This window comes from Cynocephalus volans, chromosome 10, assembly GCF_027409185.1.
Source record: "Cynocephalus volans isolate mCynVol1 chromosome 10, mCynVol1.pri, whole genome shotgun sequence".
Classification (NCBI taxonomy): domain Eukaryota; kingdom Metazoa; phylum Chordata; class Mammalia; order Dermoptera; family Cynocephalidae; genus Cynocephalus; species Cynocephalus volans.
Window position 1 is genome coordinate 90848068 of NC_084469.1, and position 10060 is coordinate 90858127.

At 53.9% G+C, this 10060-nt stretch overlaps 2 protein-coding genes across 3 annotated transcripts; one reads left to right on the forward strand and one right to left on the reverse strand.

Annotated features, from left to right (window-relative positions):
* Positions 1-1618: 1618 nt before the first annotated feature.
* On the forward strand, positions 1619-6908 carry LIN37 (lin-37 DREAM MuvB core complex component). Of its 2 annotated transcripts, none has more exons than XM_063113047.1 (9): positions 1619-1801; positions 4479-4554; positions 4749-4799; positions 5136-5165; positions 5246-5331; positions 5419-5585; positions 6406-6549; positions 6638-6711; positions 6784-6908. In XM_063113047.1, the coding sequence occupies exons 1-9, from the start codon at positions 1768-1770 to the stop codon at positions 6863-6865; spliced, it is 744 nt and encodes a 247-aa protein (XP_062969117.1). In that variant the 5' UTR covers positions 1619-1767; the 3' UTR covers positions 6866-6908. The 2 variants fall into 2 exon arrangements, with proteins under 2 accessions (XP_062969117.1, XP_062969118.1); XM_063113048.1 differs by lacking the exon at positions 1619-1801 and adding an exon at positions 2864-2944.
* A 52-nt stretch (positions 6909-6960) lies between these two features.
* Positions 6961-9639, reverse strand: HSPB6 (heat shock protein family B (small) member 6). The gene is made up of 3 exons (XM_063113049.1): positions 9397-9639; positions 8295-8417; positions 6961-8168 (listed from the first exon to the last, which is right to left on the reverse strand). The coding sequence occupies exons 1-3, from the start codon at positions 9592-9594 to the stop codon at positions 8001-8003; spliced, it is 489 nt and encodes a 162-aa protein (XP_062969119.1). The 5' UTR covers positions 9595-9639; the 3' UTR covers positions 6961-8000.
* Positions 9640-10060: the final 421 nt, after the last annotated feature.

The window sequence follows — 10060 nt, forward strand, 5'->3', positions numbered from 1 at the left end:
TTATTTATTTATTTATTATTTATTTTTTTTCCTTAATTTTATTTTGTTGATATACAATGTGGTTGATTATTGTGGCCCATTACCAAAACCCCCCTCCCTCCTCCCTCTCCCCCCTCCCACTAACGGACCTTAACTTTCGATATTGATTTCCTGGGATCTTTTGGAGGCTGAAGCGTAAAATAATTATTAATATTCAAAAACATTTATTGAATGCTTACATTGTGCCAGGCTTAGTGCTTTGTGCTGACTTTGTGCTTCATACATTATATAAATGTTTTCACTGAATCCTACTCATAACCTTCTAAAATAGGAACTGTCCTGCACAGGAACCCTATTTTACAGATGAGGAACTAAGAAAGGAATATTGCTTCTATTTCTAGAGGCTGCTATCCTGTACTGGTAGTTGTGAGTTAGAAAACATGACTTTCCTACTCTGGACCTCAGTCTTCTAGAACATCGGAAGTGCAGATCACATTCCTACCTCCTAGGATTTATCTGGCCCAAGACTTATGTGGTAAATCGAAGTTTCCCGTTCTGTGAAGGAGGTGTTGTCTGCAGAAATAAAAATATTCAAGAGCTTTCTCAGAGAAGCCTTCCTTGAGGGCCGGCCCATGGCTCACTTGGGAGAGTGTGATGCTAATAGCACCAAGGCCACGGTCTCGGATCCCTACATGGGGATGGCCGGTTAGCTCACTTGGGAGAGCGTGGTGCTGACAACACCAAGTCAAGGGTTAAGATCCCCTTACCGGTCATCTTTAAAAAAAGAAGAAGAAGAAGAAGCCTTCCTTGACCATCCTATTTAAAATTTAATTCCCCACGGAATTAAATTGATACTCCCTATGTCCCTTTCCGGTTACATCCTTTCTTCTATCACATTTCACTTAAAGTGTTTTACTTATTTGTTTATTGTCTATTTTCCGTCCTCTAAAAGATAAGCCCCGTTAGGGCAAGGATTTTTGTTTGTTCTGTTCACTGCAGTGTCCTAAGTGCCTGGTACATTAATAAATACAGTTGTCCCTCAGTATCCGCGGAAGATTCTATCCAGGACCACCACTTCCCCCTGCACCCACAGATACCAAAATCCGGGGATGCTCAAGTCCCACAGTTGGTCCTGTGGTCCTACCGTATTTGCTAAATAAATTGTGCCTGAAAAGAGATTAATAAGTAGCAGGTATGTAGCGAGTGCTCAGTAGGAGGGAACCCAGCCTAAATCCATACCAGTCTTCCTCTTACGGACTAGGGGGCTCTCACGGTCAGTTAAATCCTGTAAATAGCTAAACTCGTGTTACTCAAACCTAATACTACGAGTCCCGAGAAGGCTCTCCATGCCCGATCGTTTGTGTCCCACCATGCCCCGCGCGGCTCAGGAGCTGTCATTCCGATTGAGTCTTGGAGCTAGAACTACAACTCCCAGAAAGAGCTTTGGGTAATCTTTGGTTTGTTACCGGAAACGGGGACACCCCCCCTCGAAAGGAGGGACTTAAGCCTGAAACCCGATGGCGGCAGCTGCCAATTGGCCAGGGTGCCAAATTGACGGCTGCTCTGACTAATAGAAATAAGAGACTGCCGAAGGGGACCTCCCACAGAAGGCGAAGAAGGGAGGTGGCAGCGGTGGTGGCGGTTGCGTCTGGACAGTGCTCAGGTTGGAAGACCGGCAGCATACCAAGCTCCCCTTTGACCTCTCCCCGTCCGCCTCCGGCCTTGCTTTGTGACCTTTGGCTCTTTGGGGCTCCTCTGACCCAGCTAGCCAGACCCTGGACCCAAACCATGTTCCCCGTGAAGGTGAAAGTGGAGAAATCAGGTGAGGACCCTGAGGTCTGGGGCCTGTAGGGGAGCACTAGGCAGATCAGGGTATGAAGGTCCTGACAGACAGGATTTTCGCGAATAGGCGGACTACGTGACTCTTGCAGCCCTTCTGACTTGCTATGTCAGACATCGAGCGTTTGCAGCCACCTTCATACCTTCCCGGTCTGTACTCGCAGTAGCTTTGAGATTGAAAGTTGGTGGCTCGGGTAGTGTGTTGTGGTAAGACATGAGGATCCCGAGCCGGTAACTCTGAGAAGGGCCCTTTTCTTGTATCCACCTCAGTTTCCCCATTTCCCCATTTCCAGCAGTGGTCATAAGTGGTCATTGTGCTGTTACCCTGAAGTACAAGGACTCTTAATCCTCACATAACTATATTCCAATAATCCTAGGAAGTAGGAAGTGTGGTAGATGGAGAAACTGAAGCTAAGAAAGGAAGTCATTTTGGGTTGGGGCCCAGCTGATGGTAACCCAGGACTGGAATGGTAAGGGCAGTGGGAGGGGCACGGAATAGTAAAATGATGTAGGATGTGAGATAGGATAAGTGTTATTAAAACAAAACAAAACGGGAGGAGATGAAATCAGGAGTGGGAGGGAGAGAGCCATGAGGATATGTGAGGGAACAGTTCATCAAAGGAAATAGCTTTGAAAAGGCCCCAAGGTGGAAGCGTTGTCCGTCATGGTCAAGGAACAGCAGGGAGGCCAGTATGGCTGGAGCAGTTTGAGTGAGGTGAAGAGTGTGAGGAGATGGAGGCAAAGAGGTTGTAGGTGAGTGGAACATATCTTGTCGTGCACAGATGAGGACCTTGGCTTTTGCTCTGAGGGAAATGGGGAGCCAAGGGAGGGTTTTGAAACCAGGAGTGAGTTAATAGAGGTGCTCCCCAAATTCCAAAAAATCATGGATGGAAAGCGAAGGGGACCTGACCACAAATGATGGTGGGGGGAAAGCGATAGCACTGTGAACACCAAACTGAGGATTGCAGACTCCACTCTGGGGCACTATGGAGTCTGAGGATTCTAAACAGAGGAAGATCAGGGTCAGTTTGGTTTTTTTAGGAAAATTCCTCTGACCACCTTGTGGAGCATGGATCAGAAGGAGAGACTGAGGCTGGGAGCCCAGGGAGCAGGAAACACTATCAGGGTAGGCAGAACAGGGATGGGGTAGGTGGTAGAGACACTCAGGAGGCTGAGTAAACAGGTGATGGGGTTGGTGGGGTGGGGGAGGGAGAGAGGTGTCCATGGCGAGGCCCAGGGAGAGAAAGGGGGACAGTGGGGCCGCCTTTGGGGGACGGGGGGTCCAGAAAGAGGAATAAGTTTTTTGGTTTGGTTTCATTTGGGCAGCTGGCCAGTATAGGGATCCGAACCCTTGACCTTGGTGTTATGACACCACACTCTAACCAACTTAGCTAACCGTCCAGTCCAAGAGGGGTAGCTTTAGAAAACACTGAGGCCAGTGTGGGATCCAGTGGGTAAAAGGAGCCTGAGTGATATCCAGGAGGAGGTGTATAGGATGCCATAGGATCCCCAAGTCTGGGATTCAGGAGAGAAGCTGGAGCTGGGGACAGAGAAATGGGCATGATCCATACCCTTGGCTCCTGCTCAAGGCTCTTTACTACAATCCCAGCTGCTCCTACTCCCTGCCCTCTTCCTGTCTCTCCTCTGAGTGATGTTGGGAATCCCTGCGTCTTCTGATCTCCTCAGGAAGTACCAAGGCTAGTAAGTGTCTCTCCAGGCTCAGAGCACTGGGGTCCAGAGTTCCTACTAGTCGGAAAAGGAGAGCAAACACCCCACAAGGGGGAGAGGAGAATATTTATAACATCATCACTTCCTTACGTTTTCTGATGAAGGAAGGCAAACACACAGGTTGACATGGCCAGTTAGGACCTGTGACATGCAGGAAGGTGGGTCTAGATCTCATTTCCTGGAAGGAAAAAAAAAAGCCAAAAAAGGATGTTTTAGATGAAATCTCCCCATTTTTAAATATTGTCAGCTCATTCAGATTTAATTCAGACTTAAAACAACATCACTGCCTCAGCTAAACAAATCATGTCTGGGGGCCAGATTCTGTACCCAGTCTGAGCCTCTACCTTTTAACTTCAGCTTTGAAGCCAGATGGCCTGGGTTCAAATCCCCAGCTCTGGGATTTCTTCACTGTGAGACTTTGCACATGTGGCTTAACATCTCTGTGCCTCAGTTGCATCTGTAAAATGGGGATAAAAATCATACCTACTGCCAAGGGTTATTGTGAGAACTCAACGTGTGATGTGCTTGGAACAATGCCTGGCTCATAGTAAGCACTCTGTACATGTTACCTATTATTTTCCCATCCTAATAAGAGACTAATACACAACATAAGCTTATTTAAACCTTGCAACAGTCCTAGCAGGGAGGTATCATTTGGAGACCCATTTTCAAGATGAGGAAACAGGTTCAGTGAGGTGAGGTGATTTGCTCATGTCACATATCACATACAGTGATATGTGATACAGCCCTGGAACTCGGAGCTCTTGCTCATCACTTCAGCAGTCTCTGCCCACTGCCTCCTTTCAGCATGCCTGGACCTGGCCACAGGAATAGCTGGAGTAGAGGATATACAGGCCTTTTCCTCACCCAGTCAGCTGCCCACCTATCTGGGGCCTAGGAACTGACTCCTGCTTCAAACCTTCTTCCCCCAGAGCTGGAGATGGCCAAAGCCCGGAACCAATTGGATGCTGTTCTGCAGTGTCTGCTAGAGAAGAGTCACATGGACAGGTTGGAACCTGGTCCAGCATGGGGTCACAGGGCTGGGGGCCCAGGCAGGTTGGACCCTTTGATCCCTGGTGGATCTAGATGGGAACCCAGATGGTGACTTGGGAGAAAGGTGCTTAATGGGGAGGCCACTCAGTGCCTACCCACTCTAAGCCCATGGAATCCTGAGCCAACAGTTAGTTCTGTTCTGCTACCAGGGAGCGTCTGGATGAAGAAGCCGGGAAAACCCCCACAGACACCCACAATAAGTAAGTTTTTTTTTTTTATTATTATTGGATCTGGACCCAAGAGTTTGTAGTGGGTAACTTCTCAGCCAAGCTCTGACCATTGTGCCCTGTGCTTCCTCTATCACAGTATTAGTCACTGCACATATACAAAGACCCTGTGACAGAAGCAGCTTAGGTCCCCTCATGGTTGACACCTAGAGCACCAGGGATGTGGGTGGGACACAAGGCCCAAGAGGTAGGTAGGGTTCATTTGAACATCTCAGGCTTGATCCCTATATCCCTAAGGGTGCCCTTTGGGACGTTTTGAGCAGGCATTTTTTTGCAAGTCAGCCTGCTGATGCCCTGTCTCTCCCACAGGGATTGCTCCATCACAGTCACTGGCAAAAGGTAAGGTGGCAGGGTTCCCAGCCAGCTGATGAGAGGTTCCCAGTCCCTGCCCTGGTCCTGACACTCCCCTCCTCACACAGACCATCTGCCCGTTTCCCCCACCAGCGGAGGAAGAAGAGGAGGGAAATGGATGATGGGCTGGCCGAGGGAGGGCTGCAGCGATCCAGTGAGTAGGCAGTGGCCCTAGAGCGTGGGCACGGAGCCAGGGGGCTACATGAGGATGCTCACATACCTCCCTCCCTCACCATCCCAGACACGTATGTGATCAAGCTGTTCGACCGGAGCGTGGACTTGGCCCAGTTCAGTGAGAACACACCACTGTACCCAATCTGCCGTGCCTGGATGCGCAACAGCCCCTCAGTACGCGAGCGTGAACGTTCACCCAGCTCACCACTGCCCCCACTGCCTGAGGATGAGGAGGTAGGATGAGTGGTGGGCCATCCTACAGCCCAGCAGCCAGGGAGAGCAACAGGTGGACAGGCTCAAGGCAACTCTCCCTGAGCTACTGGGGTAGGCAGGTACAGGTCCTTGTGTCCATCAAATTTATCATGGATGAGGTGAGGCACACAGATGTGTACCGTCAGGCAGGGGTATGAATGGAGGTCACTAGGGCAGACAGACATGGCTCCCCTGGGCTGGGGGAGAGAGGGAACAGGCTTCCCCTGGGGAGATAGATGTGACCTCCAAAGTCAGGAGTCCCTAAGACCTGAGGGGTGGGACAGGGATTATAGTGCAAATAGATATGGCCACCTGGCCTGGGGAAGCAGATGAGGACTCCCATGGGCTGGGCAGAGATGAATGGGGTCTGTAAGCCATCTGGCCTGAGGGTAGATGGGGATCCACAGGACTGACATATATGACCCTTTGGACTGTCAAGGGTAGATAGGGCTCCCCAGAGCAGATATGGCCACCTGGCCTGGGGAGTGATGGAAGTGGGTCCCTAGGTAACACAGATATGATCTCCTAGACAGGATTCCCTGAGGCAGGCAGATATGACCCCTGGGCTGACAGGTATAGATGGGGATCCTTGGGCTGGACAGGAGAAGACAGGGGTCTCTGGGGCGGGCAGAACTGACCCCTAGGCTGGTTATGCCCTTCAGACATGACTCCTCTAAGTACAGGTCCCTTGGTGAAACCCTCATGTCTTTGTCGCTTAGAAAGGCAGGAGGTATGAAATGTGTACTCCCAGTCCTCTGCTCTGACTGTCTTGGGCCTGGTGGGGGGGCCCTTGTGTCCCCAGGGTTCAGAAGCCACCAACAGCAAGAGTCGTGATGTGTACAAGCTGCCTCCACCCACAGCCCCTGGGCCACCCGGAGATGCCTGTAGATCACGCATTCCATCCCCACTGCAGCCTGAGACCCAGGGCACCCCTGATGATGATGAGGTGGGTATGCAAAGCTAGCCCAGGTGTAGGGGACATATGTTGTGGGGCTCAGGCATTGCCACCCAGCCCAGCCTCTCTGTCCACCCAGCCCTCCGAGCCTGAGCCTTCACCCTCCACACTCATCTATCGCAACATGCAGCGCTGGAAACGCATTCGCCAGAGGTGAGCATCCCCCAACCTGCTTCCCCCCATGGCCTCTCTTGCAACTGCTTAGTTCTTCCTGTACTTCCCTAGGTGGAAGGAGGCATCTCATCGGAACCAGCTTCGTTATTCAGAAAGCATGAAGATCTTACGGGAGATGTACGAGCGACAATGATGTTCCCAGGTCCCCTCACCCCAGTAAACATCCCTTGACTCCACTCTGGCCTCTGTTCCAGCCCATCCTTCCCGGCCCAGACATAAAGCAGTTGGCACAGCTCTAGCACATTTATTGCGGGAATGAGCCTAGATAGGAGTGGCGGGTGTGTGTGTGTGTGTGTGTGTGTGTGCGTGCGTGCGTGTGTGGTGTGTGTGTGTGTGTGTGTGTGTGTGTGTGTGTGTGTGGTGTGTGTGTGTGTGTATGTGTGTGTAGATAGGGTGGCAGGGAATTCAAAGAGGGAAAAAGGTTGTAGGGAGTGAAAGAGTGGCTGCTTGGTTAGGTCTTGAGGGATAAGAGCAGTGTGGAAGGTGGGTTGCCTAGTATATCTGGCGGAGACTTGGGGGTCAGGACAAAGGGACTGGGGGGTTCTGTTTAGAGTTTGGGAGGGGGCCTGGGACATCTGTGCAGGAGTCTGGGGAGGTTGGGAGGGTAGGGTGTGTGTACAGTTTGCAGTTGGGAGTCCTGGTTGGCCTAGGTTAGGTATCCTAGGGTGATGGTCAGAAAAGGGTTGAAGTGGTGGCTGGGGTTTCAAGTCAGAAAATGGGCTGGGGGTGGGGGGTGGGGAGTAGAGTATTTGGTTGCAAGGGAAGGATCCAGGATCTTGGGACCAGGCCTAGATGGTCTGGAATGGGAGGTCTCTGCAGTCTGGGACATTTGGGGGTGAAGAGATTATCCCTGACTGGCCTGGGGTGGTGGCAGGGCTGTCTACACCATAATCTGGTGTCTAATGAGGAAGGGATGGAAATGAGATGTAGAGATGTCTCCGTAGAGGAGCCAGAAGGAAGTAGAAGGAGTCTTGAGTAGAGATACACACCAGGAAGATGGGGTCAGTGGGGGTGAGATGCTGTAGGCTGAGGGTCAGGGTAATGCTTGCAGGGTCTGGAAGCTAGGGAGGTATTGGGGCTGGGGTGTGAAAGTGGGGTTGTCAGTGGAAGGGTTTAGTCATTGAGGCTAGGGTGGAGGGGTCAGGGCTGGATCCCGAACTGGGTGGGAGGACGGTCTTGGCGCGCTTGGGACATCTGGCTGGGCGGAGTCAGATCGGCTTTAAAAGGGAACCTGAGGCAGCTCCCGGGGTTCGGGCGCGTCCAGACCCCTACTTGGGGGCAGCCGGTGGCGACAGTGGGGCCTGGGCTGACGCTGGTGCAGCCTGGATGGACAGAACGCCCTCGGGGGACAGCGCGGACGTCACGGCGGCAGGGTCCACGCCAGGCGGCAAGCGGTAGCGGCGGTGGAACTCGCGCGCGACGAACCCATGCTCATCCTGGAGAGGAGAGAGGCTTGAGCGGCCCCGCCCCCCATAGGTGCCCCGCCCCCCATAGGTGCCCCGCCCCTCTGGCCTGCCGCTCGAGTCTGCGCGCTCTGGCCCCGCCCCCGTGCGCGGGCTCACCGGGCGCTCCTCGTGGCGCGCATGCACCTCCACGTGTTCGCCGACCACTTTGACAGCAATTTCCTCCGGCGTGAAGTGCTTCACGTCCAGCAGCACCGAGAAATGGCCGGGGTCCGTCGGCACCTGCGCACAGCCGGCGCGGGGCGGGACTGTCATCGGGCGGGGCGGGGCGCGGTGCCCCGGCCCCAGCAAGGCCCCACCCCCGCTGTTTCCGGTGCTATGGCTGACTCTGACCTCCGGAGCTGAGGAGTCCCCTTTCCTACTCAGAGTCACCAGGGACCTCTACACCTAGAATAACCGGGATTCCTTTCTCACCTAGTGACGAGGCTCCCGTCTCCGCAAGGTCAGGGACCTCCGCCTTCACAGGATGAGGAGGCCTGCCCCCTTCCCCAGTGTCAACGACTCCAGAGTCACCCTGTCCCCGGGGCACGATTTCCCAGCTCCCTACCCCTCGGAGCCCCCAGGGCCCTTATTCCCCACCACCACCCGAAATCCAAGATGCCTCTTCCCTCAGTCTCCAGAGTCATTTTTACCCTCCCACTCGGATCATGGGACCTCTGGCGCCCTCAGCAGTTACTGGTACCCTTCTCCCACTTCAGAGTGGCCAGGCCCCCCTGCCCCAAGTCACAGGACCCTTTCTCCCCTCTAGGGGACATCGGGTCACCACACACAGTCTTCAAACTCTCTTCACCAAGACTAACAGAACATTCCGTCCCCTCGGCGACACTGTCCACACCCCCACCCGCACTCCCCCCAAAACGCCTTTTTCCCCCAGATTCTCTGGGTCACCAGCCTCCTTCAGTTACCAAGACTCCCCTCAGAGTGACCATTCCCATCCCATCAGTGGCCCAGCCCTCCCACTCCCCTCATAGCTAGAGACAAACACACCCTTCCCCCGGCCCCTCCCCGCTCAACGAGAGACGGGGACCTCCCACCCGCTTCAGTAACCCGGTCTCTGAGATTCCATACTCAGAAGCCCCTCTGAGTGGTCGGACTGTCCACCACGCTCAAAGTCAACGGGCATTCTCTCACTCCCCTCAGGGTGACCTGGACCTATGCTCTTAGAAATGGTCGAGTTACCGCCCCTCCCCAGGCCTGGCACCTGGGCCACCGGCAGCGCCACGCTGGGTGCGCGCAGGTAGTAGGGGGCGAGCGCGGTGGGGCAGAGAGCAGCCAGCTCGGCCTCCAGCAGCCCCTCGCCGAAGCGCTGGTCAAAGAGGCGTCCGGGCGCCGAAAGTCCGGGCAACGGGGCCGAGGCGCGGCGCAGCCAAGACGGCTGCACAGGAACCGGGATCTCCATCCTGCTCCGCCGCTGCAGCCCTGGGCCCTGCAGTGCCCCTGCGTCTGCAGAGGCCGATTTATAGTGCGCCCCGTGCGGCCCCTCGGAGGGCCGCCCGGGGACACTGGGACCAGGGCCAGATCCGGCCATTAGTACAGCCTTATTTAGAAACCCCAACAATGACTTGGCCATTTATTAAGCGCCTGCTGGATGCCTGGCAAACCTGCCTGAGAGGTGTCATTAAGATTCCTCAATTTCTCGAAAGGGAAACTAAGGCTGAGGAGGCACAGCCCTGCGAGCGTGGGGAGAACAGAGCGGAGATTAGGACCCAGGGCCCGCCAAACCCACTGAAAAGTTTCCAGTCCCTTTAATCCACTCCCGCCCCGCTGGCAGTTCTGATGACGCAGATGGAGGTCTTAGAAGCACATTCCTGGAAAATGCAGTAGCAGGGCCAGGCTGTCAGGAGGACACTGAACAGACCCTACCC